At 39.7% G+C, this 20,648-nt stretch overlaps 1 protein-coding gene across 1 annotated transcript in view; it reads right to left on the bottom strand.

Moving 5' to 3' along the window:
• The window catches only part of ERN1 (endoplasmic reticulum to nucleus signaling 1), a 57,988-nt gene that overhangs the window by 22,453 nt on the left and 14,887 nt on the right, over positions 1–20,648 (bottom strand). Inside the window, exons 2-3 of the mRNA XM_034789841.1 lie at positions 13,714–13,834; positions 468–501 (exon numbers count right to left, since the gene is read on the bottom strand). Of these exons, the coding sequence (XP_034645732.1) occupies positions 468–501; positions 13,714–13,834 (155 nt within the window). The remainder of the gene's footprint in view (positions 1–467; positions 502–13,713; positions 13,835–20,648) is intronic.

A 20,648-nucleotide genomic window follows, 5' to 3' on the forward strand; every position in this document is an offset into this window, starting at 1 on the left:
CGAGCCCCGCCACCCAGCGCTGAAACCCTAAGGGGGTTGGGCTCAGACTTCGGCTCTGGTGACCCCATTAAAATGGGGTCGGGATCCATTTTGGGGTCCCAACCCACAGTTTGAAAACTGCTGAGATAAGGTACTTAAACGAAATGTTTAGAATCTGAACACTGTTCCCCAGCAGGTTACGCTATTTTCCAGGCTGTTCAAGTCAGTGATCCTGAAACAGGCATGGTCAACCTGCTTGTGTTCCGGACATGTGCTCCAAGCATGGTTTTTGGAGAGAGAAAGTCTGAAGGAAGGACATTTCATTTGAATCCTACAAACAGGGAAAGTTTTTAATCTTTAACCCCATGTCCGGTTACCTGTGGTATTTCAACAGTTCCATATTTTAAACTAAAACCAAACTTCATGACCTCAGTGAAAAATCAAACAAGCAATAGAGGGCTGAAGTAAACAGAGAAAGAGAGACTTACTCTTCCACGTGTGTTGGCACCTGGAGTACAGGATCTGCACAAACAGAACATGCAGGAGTCAATGTATAGGCAATTAAAACTTACACCAAACCCAAGATTAACCATTTTGCGAGCCACGTTGGGTGTTTGAGGGAGTCATCCATAGGAATGTATAGCATCATAACATTGCACCCATCTGACAATGCAAACAGGGCTTGTAATTTATTGTATACCTCTAAGCATCAGCAGGGCACTTTTGCTCCCTATAAAGCTATCTTTGTACTCAGCCCTATCCGCACTCCTCCACTCTCAATAGGTAACTCCCCAAGCCATCAACAGGAGGGGATTCATATGAAGCAGCAGTCTCACATCATGTCACGAGTCATCTCTGTATCTTTCCTTGGCCATAAGCACACTACATTGCATGTAAAGGCACCTTTCTAGCGTGCAAAAATACCTCTTCTTCTAAAACAAGTTCCTTGGTATCTGGTCCTTGGCTGCCCAGAAGGAAGCTGATCATAATTCCCAAGCAGCCACAATGACAGGCTTCCGTAATCAATTTTATTTCAACACATGTAAATATTCATTAACGTTAACGGGTCATGCAGAATAGAGAGAGGAGAATATAAATCTTAATGTCTGAATGCAAAAGGGCCTGCTTAATGCCTCTTTCATCTGTATTTTATGATCACTCACTATTCTGTGTCTAAGCAGGCAGGCAAGCATATACTTCCTTAGCGAACTTCACACTTAATTTACGATGCAACTTGTAAACTGAGGACCTGGTTCTGCTCCCATTGAAATAAACAGGAACACAGCCACTGATTTAAGCAGAAGCAGATCAAGACTTAAACCAGAACAACCCTCTTCAACTTCCTATTCCCAGGGAAAATATATGGGCTTTGGAATAATTTAACAAATTAAAATGTCACTGAAAAAAGCCACAGTGTCCCAAGAACCTTCCTTCACATCTGTCTGTGACAGAAAGGATCATCTGAACACTCAAGGAAAAGTGCATTTAAATGATGTTTGGGGAAGTTTCACTGGAAAAATCCATTATTCTCTCCTCAGCATTGCCAGTTCTCATGATTTTACTGCAAGTCTCGCAGTATTTAGTATTTTTCCTAAAGCCCGATCCCGGATTTCCTGTGATTCCATGACAATTACAGCTTCCATTTAAAAAAGGGAATTTCTAGACCTTTTGGATACAGAGGAAAGCTTGAAAACATGATTCCTAAAGGCTCTCACAAGTAGGCATATTATAAAAAAAAAAAGTCGAGGTTGTTTTTGTTTTTTTAATCTCCTGATTTTTTTAGGCTAACTTCATACTGTTTTGGGGCTTGAGGTCTGAATGCCTGGGGTTGACAATACTGGTGCCAACATACAGAGATACCCAAGTGTGCAGCATATACTCTTGTGTGCAGCATTTGAAAGAGGACTGTGTGCACAAAGCATGCATCCTTCACCCTCATCTGTAAGAAAGCTTTTAAAATAAACAAGGTGGTTCTTGCTTCCAAAAAATAAAAAAATTAAAATAATTCAATGAATAAAGAAAACGGATTAACGTTGACCAAACAAGTTACTGCAAAAAGCAACTCTTATTTATCTTTTACACCAGTTCTCTCTCCACACACACACACACACACACACACACACACACACACACACACACACACACACACACAAAGTGATGCAATAGGAAGGAAATAAGGGCTCAAACATTCGCTTATGAGAGACTTTGATTGGGAAGCTGGCACATGTACTAGAGATTTCAAATACACTACAGTAATAGCAGAGCTATGCAAGATAAGGGCAACAGACTCATGATTCAGGGTGCCTGTGGACACCCTGAAGTCCCTCCACTCCCTATGTACTGCAGTGCACACACTGCTAGATCTGAAGAACAGTAGCAGAGCTTCCCCCATACCTTCAGCCATTTCTTCCCTTCCACTAAACAGCCCCACAGAGCTGCTGAGTTCAAAATGCGACAGGATCCAGAGTTTCGTTTGCTTTTTAAATCCTAAAAGATGACGGAGTAGATTCTTTCTTAAAGCAGACAGAGCAGTTTAATTCAAAAGCACATAAAGCTTCTGGAAGAAACCCAATTCATGGGTGTGAAGCCAGCGCTCTGTTATGCTGTTCAGCAATGTTACTCTTGTAGATTAGATCACCCAGGGAGGCCATGGCACTAAAGTGTTGATGCCCCTACACACTAGCCCAGGGGTTCTCAAACTGGGGGTCCGGATGCCTCAGGGGGTCATGAGGTTATTAAATGGGGGGTCACGAGCTGTCAGACTCCATCCCACACCCTGCTTTGCCTCCAGCATTTATAATGGCGTTAAATATATTAAAAAGTGTTTTTAATTTATAAGGGGGGGTCGCACTCAGAGGCTTGTGATGTGATAGGGGTCACCAGTACAATAGTTTGAGAACCACTGCACTAACTTGTATATGTCATAGAAAGCAGAAACCAGGACACTACCTACTGAAATCAATCATTTACTTAACGATGAACTATCCTAGTACACCTCTACCCCGATATAACGCTGTCCCTGGGAGCCAAAAAATCTTACCGCGTTATAGGTGAAACCGTGTTATATTGAACTTGCTTTGATCCGCCGGAGTGTGCAGCCCCCCCCCAGAGCACTGCTTTACCACGTTATATCCGAATTCGTGTTATATCGGGCCGCGTTATATCGAGGTAGAGGTGTAATTAGGGTTGGTCGAGGCAGGACAGGGATAGGGTTTAGACAATATAATGTACGGCTATATTTGATTTGTTGTGGGCCCAAGTGCCACAGCAATGAGCCCCAAAAGCAATTACATTTCAAAGACCTTTGAAATAGAGCAGCTAAGCGATTCCTAGTTGTACTATCTCCCCAGGCCTGTTTGGTTAATCAGAATAATTTTTCCACCCAGCTACATAGAAGAACAAACTGCAACAACTCATTTTCATCTGTTCAGGGGAAAAAATGGTCTGCACAAACCCAATTTTTTCAATCTTCCCTCATAGGTCATGTTTTCTAGACCTTTAATAATTTTTGTTGCTCTTCTCTGGAATTTCTCCAATTTGTCAACATCTTTCCTGAAATGTGGCGCCCAGAACTGGACACAATACTCAAGTTGAGGCCTAATCAGTGCGGAGTAGAGCAGGAGAATTATTTCTTGTGTCTTATTTACAACACTCCTGCTAATACATCCCAGAATGATGTTCGCTTTTTTTTGCAACAGTGTCACATTGTTGACTCATATTTAGCTTATGGTCCACTATGACCCCCAGATCCCTTTCACCAGTACTCCTTCCTAGGCAGTCATTTCCTATTTTGTATGTTTGCAACTGATTGATCCTTCCTAAATGGAATACTTTGCATTTGTCCTTATTGAATTTCATCGTATTTACTTCAGACCATTTCTCCAGTTTGTCCAGATCATTTTGACATTTAATCCTATGCTCCAAAGCACTTGCAACCCTTCCAAGCTTGTTATCTGCAAACTTTCCATCTAAATATCCATCTAATACAGGGGTTCCCAAACTTGGTTCACAGCTTGTTCAGGGTAAGCCCCTAATGGGCCATGAGACGGTTTACCTGAGCGTCTGCAGGTACGGCCGCTCGCAGCTCCCAGTGGCCGCGGTTCGCCATTCCTGGCTAATGGGAGCTGTGGGAAGCTGATTTCCAAATCATCTCCTCACTGAAGATGCGTAGCAAAGAAAAAGCATGAGATGCCTGATGTAGGCTTTGGTTCAACTCAACACTAAAAAAACTAAAGACCCCTGTGAATTAAAGAGTGATCAGAAACCATAAGTATCCATCAGAATCCGGGTGAAACAGACTAAAGGGAGAAAGATAGGACCACTATAGGCTAAGGTATTTATAGTCACAATGACCTCACAGGAAGGGGAAAAAATTGTTATTTGGTGATACGAGAGCATCATAAATCAGCAGTAAATGGCAAATGCTTCTGTTAAGTCAAACTTTAATTCAAATGTTACAAGCACTGCTTGAGGCACACACCAAGTGACTTTGCAAGTTCTTGATGAACTGATTATGTACAGAAATTTCTGATGTGGGAAGACAAGCTGCCTTTGGTAATTTCAAAGATTTATATTGTCAGTCTGTCTTAAGACACAGTACTTGAGCAATGCTGCTAAAAGCCCTATCTATGATCATCGCTTCCTCAAGTGATCGCTCATGATGATAAACCTGTACACTTTGGTTTTGAAATGGTATATTTGTTTTTTGGGTTTTTATTAAACTCAGTACAACATTGCACGTTTTAAAAATCACTTACTCCCTAGTCTAGACAAGTTCTTAGGTGACTATTTCTTGCCTCAACTCTTCCTTTAAACTTTTCAGACATTTTTAGTCTAAGGGTCTCTTATTTATATGAACGTGAGAAGTAAGCCCATTGACAAATATGGTGTATAACTAGTGAGATCTGAATCAAGTTTCAACTTTTCTATTACACTATTCACTGACATACTATAGCATGCACTCAAAGCTAATTCCAAATGTCACCTTTAATTTAAAGGCTGCTCTCATCTTCTTACTGCCGAAATCCATCATTATGTGTTACTTTACAACTTGCTTCTAAACGGAACAGGAAAGGATGTGGTGCTTTTTCTTCGTATAGATTAAGACTTCAGATTTTTCAACTAATGTATGAGAAAAGGCTTTAACTGATCTGAACAACTGCAGGAACGGTCAGAAGGTTAGATTCTAATTTGGAGTCTGTCTTAGGGTGACCAGATGTCCCGATTGTATAGGGACAGTCCCAATTTTTGGGTCTTTTTCTTATATAGGATCCTATTATCCCCTACCCCTTGTCCCGATTTTTCACATTTGCTATCTGGTCACCCTAATCTGGCTTGTCCACAACCTTAGGCAAAGAGAGTTTTAGCTCTCCTCTCCCTGCAAAAAAATTAGAATTCAATTACAAACAGCCTAAGTTCCATAAAGGATTTGTGGACTAAAAGACCTTGAGTTCAACTCATCTTTTAATACTGGAGAACCTACTCAAGAGGCATGCGCTTCAAGGCTCAGCTCAAAGTAAAGCTCCCCTCCCCCTTTCCTACTACCTAAGGGCTCTTAACCCAAGAATATGCAGCGATTTTATCTACCAACTATAACTAAGCAATATAAGAGACAGGGGCACACACACCCATAGCTTAAACTCAGAGCTTTCTGAAGCTGTTAGAGAAGAGTGTCAATCATGACAATTTCATCAACCAATAGTACTCCCTTCAAGAGACTGAAGTCTCAACACCAGAAATCCAATTAATGTCATCTCACCTTCCTCAATCAATCTTTCCTGTAGCATTGTTGCATGTCCCCAAATATGGAAAGAAAGTCTTGTAATGCTATGAAAATAATGAGCTCCACTGTGATGTAAAAAGTACGTTCTCCAGTATTTCAGGTAGATCCTTATAAAGATATCACCACGACTGTGAGAAAGTTCTTAAAACTTTCTTTCCTGGCATCATGATTTCAGGCTCAAAGAAAGGGAAATAGTGATTCCTTAGAGGTGAGAATTCCAGCTTTTACTTACCCCCCCTCAATGATGGTAATTTGATTTAGTAAAGAGTCAAAATTAGCAAGGCGGGTGGACTAGATTAAGATGTTATACTTAAGGGACATGAAATTTTGTAATACTTACTGCACAAAAAAACCAAACACCAATCCCATTAATGGCCTCCTAGAACATTGCCTAAATGTCCCATATGAACCATAAGAAACAGCCGCCTATATATCAAAAATATGGATCTGATTCATTTTCACTCCAGAGGCTGCTTGCAGCAGAGCATAACCTGATTGAGGAAAATCTTTTCTGTTCCTTTACCCATAATACAGTCTATACAGAAAGACTGGTTGTGCACATCCACTTGTCTCAATTCATCCATTGAAACAAATTTTCTGATTTCCTGAACACTTACATTATCTTTAACTAAAGTTTAAATGCCCTTGTGAAACTTCCTTCACGTGACAGAGGGTGAAGTTTTTCTTATTCTCTGTCATGTGGTTTGGGACATACTACAACTTTATTTCAAAGTTTAATTTGAAATAAGAAGTTACCTTGGGATAAAAAAAAAGAAAATCTTGTGAATCCAAGTTCATTGATATCTCATCTTCTGGCAGCTCCAATGTTAGCACAAGCAGACTAGTAAAATAAAGACGACTATCCTACTAGAACTGATGTCAAGCTTTTTCTACCTAATGGGCTAAAATGAAGAAGACCCTTGTCATAGTTACTAGGCTCTTTGAGTGCAGCCCTCAGGTCTTGGGCCTCGAGCCATCACTTCTCTCTTGGGGTGGAATCACGTAATTCTTCCACTCTCAGACCAGACCCTGGGCTGCAGTTCCCTGTGATCAACCGTGATTACCTCTGCAGGCCTGACTTATCTTCATGCCTACAGTTCTGTTTCCTCTGGGAACAATGACAGCAGTAACCAGTGACCAGACAGCTTCCTTAAAGAAACATTTTATTTAGAACCGAAGTATTTAAGAGAAAACGGATCTTAAAACAATAAGCCCGTCTAGATGTATGCCTGCTTCTGCCTGAGGCTCACCATTCCCCGAATCTAGGAAAGATCCAGCTCCTTCAAACTCCAGCCTCTCTCTCTGTCAGCCTCTCTCCCTGAATGGCAGCTGACAACTCTCCCCCCAGCCAAGTCTTTTTAACAGTTCAGTGTCCTTTTGATCACTAGGCTTCCAACCTGTCAAAGCTATCTCACTTCAAGCTGGAGCCTGGAAGTATGCCCTTGTCCTGTAATTGCTCCCCATATTTGTTGGGAGGTTTGCTTATCTACATCTACTGTGCTGCTTTCCTGCTTGTTTTTTGCGCTGTGCCCCTATTACACTAGATCACAACATTCATATCATTCAATATATAACAACTTCACTTCACTGACCATTACATCACATTATTGCATCTCACTATTCCTAGATTATTAAACACAGCAGCTGCACGCCTGCCACAGTCCTGTCAAAGCCCTCAAAAGTACAGCTAACTCACAGAGTTGAGAGATGAAAAAAACGGTTGGCAGGGTCATTCAGTGCATACCCCTGATGATGCAGGAGTAGAAAATAATTTATTTCTTGAGATTTAACCAGTTTCCATTTTTGCAACTCTTTTAAAAAAAGATCTGTAGTATTACAAAACCATCGGCTGGAAAAATAAAGGGTTAGAAAATAAGAGGTTGCTTCTAGATTCTCTCCGAGGGCCCACTTACAAGAACAGAGTCAGGGGGCCCATTTACATAATGATGGTCTGTGGTTTTACCTCATTAATGGGGTCCAGTTATATCTCATTGGCAATAACATTATAACCAGGCAGCAGTCGGATGCCCTGACCCAGTTCTGCTTGTATTGTACTGTAGATGGACCCTACTAATGACAGACCAAAATACTGTCTAGAATTATTCTAGACAGTATTTTGAAGGCACAGCCTGGAATTTTAAAGTAAAAAAAAAAAACACCCTGCCATATCTGTAGTATTTGAGAATAATTCCTAGCAAATGGCATAATCCTAAAAGCTGTATATAAACATCTATCGCTTTAAATTCTCTGCCTCATTAAAAAAAGTGAGATAAGGAGAGATTTGCCCTTTGACAGTTCTTTTTAAATGCATGAGATATCACTTCAGATTTCCATCATTTTAACGTGCTTCTAGGTTGAACAGAAACACATGAAAACAATGACTGAAAAAGGAGAAGTGGCAGATTCTGAAACAACAACTGAACTAGTTGCTGCCACAGTAGAATGAACTGGAAAAAACGGTTTCTGAGCTAGGGTCTCATCAGAAGATGTGGGCTAATGGACTGGGCTAAAAAGTATGTGTCATCCCAGCTAAGTGTTGCAACTTCTTTCGAAAAGATTAGAGACACTGACTCACAGTCCTCTGGAATTTGCGAAGGACAGAGGAGTTGATCGCTTTCATGGATTTAACAGTTTCTCTCTCTAAAGTCCCTATGGATTTTAATCTTTGGATCTGCAATTCTGTACCAAACAATCCTCCAAGGCTGGGAATTATTATTATTTATTTTACAGTAGGATCTATAGATCCCAATCTGAATCCACTAACAGTGCTTGAAATATAAATTATAAAAAGGGCCCAAACCTGCAACTTCTATTCATGAATCCTTAACTTCAATGGGCTAGTCATGTCAGTAAGGCTTTGGAGGGTCAAGATCCTTTTTATAATTTATATTGACAACTGTTACTATGCCCAAAATTGTGCAGAAAAGAACAAAGCTTACACTCCAAATCAGACAATACACTCTATACTAGGCTAGGGGAGGCAATATGGAAAGGGTGCTGGACTGGGACTCTGGAGACCTGGCTCCATTTCTAGCTCTGCCGCTGATCTGCTGGGTGACCTTGGGCAAGTTACTTCACCACCCTGTACCTCTATGAGGCAGTGGGGCTGGTCAGCTCTGGCAAGCTGTCCACCCAGGAGACAGAAAACTCCAATTTCAAACCAAGAACATCTGGCCTGGCTGGCAGATTTGTAACAGTTGTGCCAATCACACATACTCTAAGAGTCTTCACACTGACTGACTAGTGGGACAAGGTAAAGGCAAAGCAAGCAAGCAACCAACCTACACTGGCAATAGATATAGCCTCAAACCTGTGCATGTTGTATATTCCTTTGGAAAACACTTCATGGAAGAAATGGATTTTAGGTAGGTAGGGAAAATGAAGAGAAGGATCATTTGGGGCAAAAGGGCAAGGAGACTGTTCCAACCAGGACAGCGACAAAGGATGCAAAGAAATAAACTGGAGAAGGACAAAGACAAAATATACCCAAAATAGCACCCTGAAACACTTCGTACTTAAATTCTTCACTGTTCAAGATGCTGCTTATTAACATAAAGTCACATGTTAACAGACTACCCAGAGTGCTTTTTGGGGAGGCAGGGGGGACAGTACTACTTACGAAACACCTTCTGAACAAAGACCACTGACATAAGACTTTTTAAAATACAGACCATTACATTGACGACATTCAGGGGAGAACCATTCTTCAGATCCGATCTTGCCAATTGGCTCTGGGCCTCCTACTGTAATGCTCTCAGATTTCTCATCTGCACTTTTTCTCCAGCTCAGCCTTCCCTGCTCTGAGAGATTTCCTTTCCCTCACTGTGACACAGATTATAGTTTTGTGACCAAAGCAGGAGGCTGCCCAATAAGTCACTCGTAGGCTCATTACTGGTTGCTTGCTGGTAATTGATTCCATCATCTTCTATAGAAAGAATACTGCATAGTTGTCAGATATGTTTAACCAAGAGCACATAAGAATAGAGTCTGAACTGCTGCACCCTAGCCTTGCAACACAAACTAAGGAGGTGACACAGAAGCAGCATCAGCAGCAATGCCATCTCTAACTGCAGAGCCCCACTGTTTTAAAAGAAAGAAGAGGACCTTTCAATCCAGAGGGTTTTATTGATTAGTCCCTTAAGACATTGTTGATACAGATTCCAATCAGAAGGGTGAATGTTCACATTTTATGAGCAATAATGGTATGAAGAAGTTAAAGTGGAAAGAGCTGCAACTCTTTCAAGCTAACATGGAGACTGCTCAACAGCTTGTGAAAAGTGCAACTTTACATTGCCTGAATTTCGCCCTAATCATAGCTTTGTTTAAATGATCGTTGTTTGGTGCAGTGGCCTGATGATACCCAGTCTCTGGATTCCACAGACAGGCTGTCAGTGCTGAGGAAGCTTGCTTGGTGTTTTGACAATGGTGAAAGGAGAAGGTAAAGGAGTGCGTCACCGCTCAGAACTAACCTCTCCTTTTGTTGATCAGAGACGGCATTTCAGAGACTTGTTCAGAAATGGTGTCCACACGCTGGAGCCTCAAAATGCTACAGCTGGACTGTGGGGCTCCACCAGGGACAAAGGCTCTTCCAGAATGGGACTACCATTTTTTTTTCCTAACAACTCTAGGACCATCTTTGTGAAGTGCATATGATGATGCACCATCAGTTACATGGCTAGTCACTGAGGGCCCAATCCTGCAAAGTGCTGAGCCCCAATTCCCATTGACACCTGAAGGCACTCAGCACCTTGCAGTAACCGAGCCCACAGTTCACACTGCAGGTAACTGTATAATGTGTTTTCCTTTCTAAACTATTACCTCGCTCACTGTTTACTGACAGTTGATTTGTGCTGCACATGGGGAGAAGAGAGCAGGAGCATTCAAATCACCTTTCTTGGCAGCACTAGATGAGGGCAGGAAACTCAAACAGGTTATTGTGGTGATAAGAGGCACTAGTTCATTTACTTTGCATTCCTGTAATAGGTTTTAGTGCTAATCAGGACAAACTGTAACTGGAAAGATGTTCATGTTTGTTTAAGCACTACTAGAATGTGAATAACCCCACTTCCTAATACTGAGTTTTAGCACATGAAGACACATGGCTGTTTTGTTTTTAACAAGAAGGTACTATACCAGTTGGTCGTGCTAAACACCTAACTTCTTAAGTGTAATAACAAAATCTTATGTCACTGATAAGTGATTTCACTGTGCTGTAGGTGACCTCGAGAGTATCTCAAGTCATGTGAACAACAACATATGCTTAATTTTCCGATATCTAGGGTACAAAGCAGCTGTCAGAGAACCCAGGCAGTGGGTACAACTTAGAAGTTTCACAAAAAGTTTTGTATGCGTTACAAACTTATAGTTAACAGAGACAGACAGCACGACATATAGTAAACATACCAAATTCAGTACTAATATTACAGTTCTTCTGGTATTTAACCCAGCATTAGAGCAGGATGGTAGGTGATTAGCCAACGCTGATGTTGGGCTCCCAGTACTGCAGCTGTCACACATCTTTAATGTGGGCTTTTCACCAACCTGGCAGCAACCAACGGAAGTTTCAGAAATGCCAATTTCAGTTAAAAATCTAATTTCCAAATTCAATTACCAGCTCATACATGTAGTTCCTTGCCCGTTGAGATTTCATAAGTTTCACTAAGCTAACCCAGAAGGATGCAGCTTGTTTTTAAATTAATTCCAATGCTAGTGACTATTACCATATATTTGTGCATTGAGGTTTGTGGTTTTCATTGTTATATAGAACCAAACTAGTGGGTGATAAGCACTTCACAAAACACTAGTTGGGTGTACTGCACACAGATAAGGATCCAGAATATTAAGCAGTCAACAAAATAAAACTAGCACCACCAGACTGGATAATCCAGTTCTATAGAACATTAATGTACCTAAAAAACCAATGGTGTTTGGCAACTTTTTTTTTATAAGGAGGAGTAACTGAAACAATCTGGACTTAGTGTCCTCTCTTATTTTCATCAGTTAGGTACCTTCATCAGAGGCACCAAACCTCTTCCCCTTAATAAGGCTGCTTACAAGTGAAGGCCAACTTCTGCACTGAGTATATACAAGCGAGTCTAATTCCACAGTGGACCCGGCTATACACTTGTATGCACATATGCTGTGTTGTCAGTATAGGTTAAAGTTTTTCTTAATATTAATATAGCTACAAGCAACAAGGCAATAGTGAATTAAGAGAGTAGTAATTTTCATTCTTTTAATCAAGACTGCTCAGGGATAGAGGGGATCTCAATGCAACATTTACCTGGGTGAAAATATTGGTACAGAGGGGGAAAAAATTGTGAGGATACCCATAAACTAAGATTCCTGACATTTCTGGCTCACTAACTTACCATTTCCTACTCTACTGTGGATAAGAGGGGTTTAAAAAGTGCTCCTTGTGCTCTTATAAAAATAACTGCTTGTTTGCTAGAACTACATTCAAACAATGAACAGTCTCATAAGGACAGAAGAACTGGTTTGGACCACAGAGATCAGACTAGCACAGTCTTTCGCCACCAACTCAGCCTGCTGACTGAAAGGGCAACTGGTTTACAAACACTGAGCAGAATGATGCAATCACTGTGACATTTCATTTAGCTGCTTTCTAATGGACTTCCAAAAGGTGAGGAGAAAGGGCTACATCTCAAATATATCTTTCATGTGTAATCAACCACCAGAGTCCAACCACAACCATTTTATTTTGTATTAAATGCCATGTTCTCACAAAGAAAAAACGGATCAAAAGCTATTCTTATAAGAGTCTCTTTCTTATTATTTTATGTATTAAGTTATAAAAGTGTGCAGTCCCTAGCACACAACTTGTTCAACGTCAACAATGACAGACCTGAACCATTAAACTTGTGATATCCCTAATGCCATCTCCCTCAGGCACACAGCAGAGACCAGAGATGACCTTTACATACTGCCCTTTAGTTCAATAGACTTAGGCTTTATTGTACCAGTGGGAGAAGCATATTCCAGGGTTAAGAGCCTTCCACTACAAATCTTTTGCCTCCAGTTCCCAGGGTATCAGCAGAAGAACCCCAGGGAACCTCTATTCTAATCAGAGGCTTATAAGGCACCCATCATGCCATGATATTTGGGTGCCTACTCAAGATTCTTATACCATGACTCAGTTGCTATGGTGGCACATACAGAGAGTGACTCTCTTTCAAGTAATCAGAAGCCTATCTGTGTACAGTTTTATAAATCAGACTCAACACTTTCAATCACATTTGGAAGCAACCATAGAGCTATTGCAGTATTCAGAGAATTAGTGCAACTGCTATGCTCCCCCACAGCTGGATGGGGGGAAAGCTATGTCCTGTAGTAGTGGTTGGGTAATCAAATCTGGAAGGGACAAAAGTACTAAAAAATCCTTGCAGATCCACACACAAAAAAAAAAAGGTCACAATCACTTTACCCAGTGCAGAAGAATAAACTTTAAAAGGGAACATTATGTCCACAGGCAAATAAAGCTGTAGAAATATTGCTAATGTGCAGGCCTGAACTAAAATGTTTGGTACAGTAATTATATCAATAATCTCTGCCTAAATGTTCTGAAACATTAAAAGAAAAAAATCAGATTTAAAAAAATCCAAATGTGAAAATATACAGATCAACATGATTACTGTAATGCTGCAGTTAGATATGAAGTCATGTCCAGAAGGAGAACAGCAGAGCTAAGGAATATGTCTTTCAGTATCTACATCTGTTTCAAAGATTTTTATTGGCTTCTGCACCCCTATGTTCATCCTTTGTACAAAATTTATCATGGTTTTGTAAAGTATGTCTTGTGAGGAAGTATTTAAAAACTCATAATCAGCTGAACATTACTGTCCTGGTAAAATATGTGTATCAGCATTATATGTAAAATTATATACAGTTATTGAAGTTACTGCACAGAAGACAGGAGGACACCTCGTACTCACCTTCTTTTAAAGCCCACTTGATTGATCCTGTCCTTTTGCTGACAGCATGCAAACTTCCATCAAGGGTTGAAACAAACAACAGCGTTTCTGGCACAGTCACCGAGCTAGTGCTTCCATAGCACTGAAAAAGAAGAGCCCATAAATTTACAGTATAATGTGTTTACAATCTGTTACTTTTAATTATTTTATGCTGCAAAAAGTCAAGATTCTTTGCTTTTGCATGTAAGGATTAGTCTGCTTTCTGCAAGACAAACTGTTTTACCAAATCCCTGCTAGGCAGCTGTGTATAGTAGAGATGGATGAATGTCACTCAGGGGCACCCAGTAAAACTGAATGACAGAGGAAATGGCAAAGCCAGATAGAAAATTGAGGAATGGCTAGCACCAATCAGGAGATAAACTAAAGTATCTAAAATGTGAGCACTCATTTCGACCCCAGCATATCTCTTGGCTATTCCTGCTCCCAGAGCTCAGCCCTCCTGCTGTATCAACACTGCAAAAATAAGCTGTGGTAGACACTTGGAGTGAAATCCTGGCCCTGTTAAATTCAATGGAAGTTTTACCATTAACTTTACCCTTAGTGTCAAGACTTCTTTCCTACATGGGGTACTATACTCTGCTATTCCTTTTGATACCAGTGGAGAAATCATTCTCAACACTGGTTTGCATAGGCGGGAGAACTGTTTACTACTTGTTGTCATTTTCATAGCACAGACAGTCTGAGTCTACCTATTATATACATATAATTCTATCTTTTTCCCAAAACGATTAAAAAGATAACTAGAACAATGAGGTTGGGTCAAAGATGCAAGCAGACTAAACCAGAAACTTAATTGAGTCATGCCTCTCTCTCTACATGGTACAAAATGAACCAATATATACCAACAGCCTCAACACATACATTTTGTTACAAGCCTTCAGTTATCACTCAAATAACCTTGTTTGTAAACTGTATTTGTATTGCTCATCAGCCTGCCATCTGCCTTGTCTGGGAAGTTTCAGAACTATATTTAAATCTCAAGCTACTATTGTTGGTAAGGTGAAACTATGTGCATTGATAACCCAATGACTGAAATTTTAAAAATAATTTTTAGATAAATTCAAAGAGTTTTAGCCATATTAGAATTTGTGAAGGACAAAACATGAAGTTGCCAAGCTCAAAAGCTTTGGCTCACCTGTGGCTCTCTCCTTGGAAAATTATGGATGTTTTCAGAACAGATCAATTCTGCAGTAATATCCCCTAGTTCTTTTCCCATTATATAGCAGTATATTATAAAGTAATACTTAACTAACTCCTAGGCACCACGCACTGACATAGTAATATGGTGAGCATGTATGTTGCATTACAGCAATAATGAATATTTATGGAACAGCTTGATTTAAACATAGAAAACAGTTAAAAGTACAAATCAACAACAGTACTGAAAACAGGGATCGGAGAAACTGCTGTAGTTGCAGAGGAAGGAAAAATATTTTAGTGCTGAAATATAGTTACAAACTCAGTCAAATAATAAAAGCTACAAGGCCTAATGTTTGACAAAGGACATTTCCAGTTAAATAAAATATGTATACACTGTATTATAGACCAAACTATGTAATACTTGTTCAACAAGGGGCACTTAATAGCAGCCTCTCTCATGCTGGTCTGTAGTGCATAAGGCAAATGATGCCAGTAATCAATGTTCAGTTTAAAAGCATCTTTCCACACAAATAAAATCAACTGCGGCACTGCAGGAAAAAGAGAAGCTATGTTTTAAAGACAGGGCATCTGAATCATCTTGCAAAAATTATGACAAGTTTTTTTGAAACCAAGAAGTGTCCCTAATTCTTAAGTTCATCATCTTTTGTTTTTTTCCTACTTATAGCAGTTAGCATTTATGCAGCATGTTTCCTCTTCAAATGCTGTACAAACAATTATTTAGTCTCATACTGCGTAAATCACCAGTTACTCCAGTGGAATTGCACTGGCTAAACATGGTGCGAATGTCTGAGTAGGTCTGTGATGTGGTTCTAGGTGGGGGGCTGGCTTACATGGCCCCATAAGTCTGAAACCAGTTTTATTCAGCTACATCTGAAGAGGCCCAGGACCAGGAGACACACAGAGGTGTCTCTGGACTTGATCGGATCTCTTCACTTATAAAATACACAAGTATAAAATCTAATCTTAATCTAATACATTTTAATTTTACAGTCACATCCTTTAAAGTGACTTCGAGTAAGCTAAGTTGCTCACAAGCGAAGACCTGGTGCAATGGATGTTAGCCTGGAGAGATTTCTAATGGAAACGCTGGCACAAATGTGAGCAGAACACATCAGAATAAAAAAGGAACACCCTTTTCTGATTAAACTGTAAAACATTAACGAGAACAGCACATGTGCATATCCTGCCTAGAGACTGGGAATACACTGCCCATGCCTTGCCTGCCATTGATTCTGTGCAGACGAGTTTGCCCCAGGGCGGAGTTCAAGAAGAAAACATATATATGTATATAGGTGCTTGTGTTGCATAGTTTTGACACACCCTTTTTCTGACATGTGATTAGGATATCCTAAACCCACCATGAAAATACCCAGGGGGGAAAAATGGTGCAATAAGGACTGAACCACATACTGTGCTTCTATGAATTTTTGGCACTAGCATCATCATCTTAACAGGCTTTGCAATACAGAAAAACTGTCTGCTTGATAGGGTCCATCTTGATCTAAAGATTCCACCCAGTGTCTGTTGTAACTATCATTGTTTTGTGGATTCAACTCTGCAGCAGAGGCTTCATGTAGATGGGGATCATTGCAAGATCAAGGCCCAGAGTTTTTATCTATTAACACTGAGGATTAAAGGTAATAGACAATATTTTTAAATAAAGTGCTGTTCATCATCAACTCCACCAGAGAGGTCCTTTGGGGCCATCTGCCTGTCCCAAGTCAGGATAAAGGAGGAGGGTTGGGCGTGGGGCTAGCAACTCCACCCTGTAAAAAATTAATTTACTACAGAAACGCCAACAATAGAGATAACAGACTTTTAGCCTGGAAAAAGAAGGGCCTTCAACTCGAAGACACATGATGCTGGGTGGTGAAAGTTGTGAGGAAGCCACTAAGCCGATTACCCTTCTTGCAACTAGGAGGATTACCATCGGTACATGGAACGTGAGGACCATGTATGAGTCAAGAAAGATGGCGCAGGTCGCAGCGGAGATGAGGAGCAACAACCTGACCCTACTAGGCATTAGCGAGACAAGATGGACGCAAGCTGGACAGAGACAATTGTTGACAGGAGAGCTGTTGCTGTATTCCGGACATGAAGAGAGCGATGATCCAGACCTTCATAAATAGTTGCCTTAGAAGGATTCTCCAGATCCGCTGGCCAGACACCATCAGCAACATCTACCTCTTGGAGAGGACCCGTCAACTTCCAGCAGAGGAAGAAATTAGAAGGAGAAGATGGGGCTGGATAGGACACACACTACGCAAGCAGCCAACCAACATCACTAGACAGGCACTGCGGTGGAACCCCCAAGGCAAGCGGAAAAGAGGCCGTCCAAGAAACACCTGGCGACGCGACTTTCAGGCTGATAGCATAAAAATGGGCTATACCTGGAACCAGCTAGAGCAAATGGCCCAGGATAGAGGACTCTGGAGATCTGTGGTTGGCGGCCCATACCCCGATTGGGGTGACGGGCATGAGTGAGAGTGAGTGAGTCATCACCAGATCTCAAAGCATTTACAAAAATGGATGTACGTCATATCCTCATTTTATAAAAAATGGAGACTTGGGCACAGTGGCTTGCCCCATTACACACACAGAATCAGTGGCTGAGCGGGGAATAAAGCACAGTACTTCTCCCTACCCACTCCACCATGCCTCTTCTCATAACTATACAAAAATGCTTTTCAGACAAATGCAGTGCAAATCTTTTTAAGCCGTCAATTTTTAATTTTTTAACGTAGATTTGAAAGGTTAGGCCCAAAATAACTAGCAATTTTGATGGCTCAATATTTGGGTGCCGAATTTGAGATGCTTAAAAGGCCCTAATTTTCAGAAAGTGGTCAGCAGTTGCCCTCTAAAAAATCTGGCCTCTAACATGTCACAGCTGGACACCCAAAATCACTAGTCACTTTTGAAAAAGTAGGCCTTACCCTTCTTCAGTGACATCAAAAGGAGCATTTTTAAAAATTATGCATTAGATAAAATATTGAAAATACTAAATTGGACAAAAAGAGATTGAAAGAGAAACATGTTAAAGAAAAAAAATAACCTCCCCACACTATTCTTACCTTCAACAGCAATATAGCATCATAAGACAAAGTGTGAAAAATCTAATTGCTTTTCAATATTATACTATTTAACATTTTCAAGCTGAGAAATGCAAAAGTAAAAAGACCAATCAATTTCATTTTTGTTTATTGTAAATTTCACTTTTAGTTTTGATAATATGGTTCAGTGCTATCAGTCAAAAAAAAAAATCCAATGTGCTTACATTGGAATTTATTTGCTTTTTAACAATTAAATTTCATGTAAATATGCGTATGGCTATTAGGTTTATTGGATGTTAGTTTCACAAAACAATTTTTATATATTTTATGGACAAGATTATGCAACAGCAAGATAGCCATCTAAAATGCTTCTACAGAAAGATCAAAGACTTCATCCATAGGTCTCTTGTCCCACAGCAGGATTTCACTTTTTAAAATAACCTGCCCTTCTATTGTTCTTTATTGCTTAATATGCATAATCATGTTGGGTTTTTTATTAGTGTTCAATAAGACATGAACTTTTTTTGGCAGGTTTTTATGATATGTGGTCAGGGTATGTGCCAGATCTTTCAGGGCTTGCAAAGAGTTCCCAATTATTTTGTTTAGTAAACTGAGGCATAAAAACCATAAGTAATTTGCTCAATATCACACAGCAAGTCAGTGGCAGATCTAGGAATAGAATGCAGGGGTCAAACACTAGATACCACTCCATCCTTGTTTACACAGGTGCTTTCCCAGACCAAGTCAAAAAAAAAAAAAAAAAAAAAAAAAAAAAAAAAGGAGTGAGAATGACTATTACACGAGCAGTTGAAACCCTCCATAACTCTGAATATTTTCCCCATGAAGTTTTGTGAAACCTACAGTATGTATTGTTCTCTCTCTTATGGTGTTATTTTTTCAGGTTTCAGACTTTTCCTGCAGCATTAGCATTATAGTGCAATTTAATTCCAAACTCTTTTCTTTCTATGGATCATCATCATCATCCATAAATTCAGGACATTCTGGTCTGGCATAACCAGACGTAACTTTCTGGTTTGCCTAAAGATTCAGCAAACAAACAGCACTAACAGAACAAAAACGCTTATGTTTGTTTCTCATTCCCATGAAGTTAAATTCTTCCTCCCCAACAGGAAAATCAACATAAGATGTGAGTTAATCTGTGATATTTGTTTTGGAGGGGATTTGCTCAAGATCTGACAATATTCATCAGCAAAAATTAAAAAAAAATACAGCCGTATGTCTTCCAAGAGATGTGCATGCAATGCAAACTACATTAGTATTTTTAATCATTTTGATACTGTGTAATTGACAAAGAGTTAATATTTAAAGAAATTGGTTCTTGTTCTCAAGAATAAATTACTTTGAAAACAAAAACTAGTGAAACCTATAAATTTAAGGGAGGTTAATTTTCTGAATATCATCATTTGCACAATACTACTTTGTAACCGTACTTTTCATCTGGAAATCTTCACAGATGTCACAGAAGATAATTAAGCCTATCACTGCTGTGAGGTAGGTAACCGTTTTAAAATGCATTTTACAAATGGGTAAACAACCACAGAGAGGTGAGGTGATTTTCTCTTGGGCACATAAATCAGTGGCAAGCCCAGAAGCAGAAGTCAGGAGACCTGACTCCCAATCCCTTGCTCTAATCACCAGATATCACTTTCTTTCCAATATTGGTACAGCTGATACAGTGGCCTTTTCTCTTCTGGGCCAGAAATTTATGGATTTAATTTCATACCAAAAACTTTAGCTCAAATGCAATACCTGTAATGCAGTTCTAGGTGAAGGTGATCTATTGTTTATTAAAGGTGACCTTCCTTCAGGTGGTATATTAAATCAAGGGCCTGTCTGTCTATACTTTAGGCTGTCCATGTCAAAGTTAAAGATCTCATGTTACTTTAAGGAAAAATAAAAAAAGAAGAGAGACTATGGGATATATTACCCAAGTATCCTGAGCAACTTTCCCTATCTTGATAATACAAGTTCTAAAGTCCAGGACTCGGTGTTCAAGTAACTAACTACAGAGTGTATAATGTCTGAATAGCTAACATAGTACTAAGAGCTACTAGTATCTACCAGCTTTGGAAATCACTCTGACGTACTTTAAATAAGACAGATACTATATAGTATCTTACTCTATTTCACTAGGTATTTCACCTCCAATGATTAATGAACAGCAGCACCTAGTTCTCAGTTAGCAGTCTCTAGTGTGCAAACTGAAAGATAGCATAGAAGTTTCTTACTCCTGTATGTCAGGTATTCATTCTTCCTTCACCTAAAAATGTTAAAGAGCTAATGTACATTTAAGCTAGTGTATACTTAAAGCACTCAAAATCATTGAAATACAAGAGAGGCCTTTTAAAAAAAATAGATAAGCAACTTCTTTAATTTGTTCAAACAGTCTTTAAAACTGTAACAAATTAAATAGACATTCAAACATTTTTTGTTGTACAGAGTGATCCATCATCATTTGTCAGCATCCGCAGGGCACTGAGTTGTTTTTAAAAAAAGAAAACAAAACACCACAGCGGAACCTATGAAATTAAATAAATGTTCCAGTTCTGAATGATCTATAAACCACATAAACAAACTGTGCCCATCAAGTTAATTGCACTTAAGTACGTATCATCCTCATATGCCAGATGTTGCCCAACTATATGTAGCAGGTTAACTAATAAT

This window comes from Trachemys scripta, chromosome 14, assembly GCF_013100865.1.
Source record: "Trachemys scripta elegans isolate TJP31775 chromosome 14, CAS_Tse_1.0, whole genome shotgun sequence".
Taxonomy (NCBI): domain Eukaryota; kingdom Metazoa; phylum Chordata; order Testudines; family Emydidae; genus Trachemys; species Trachemys scripta.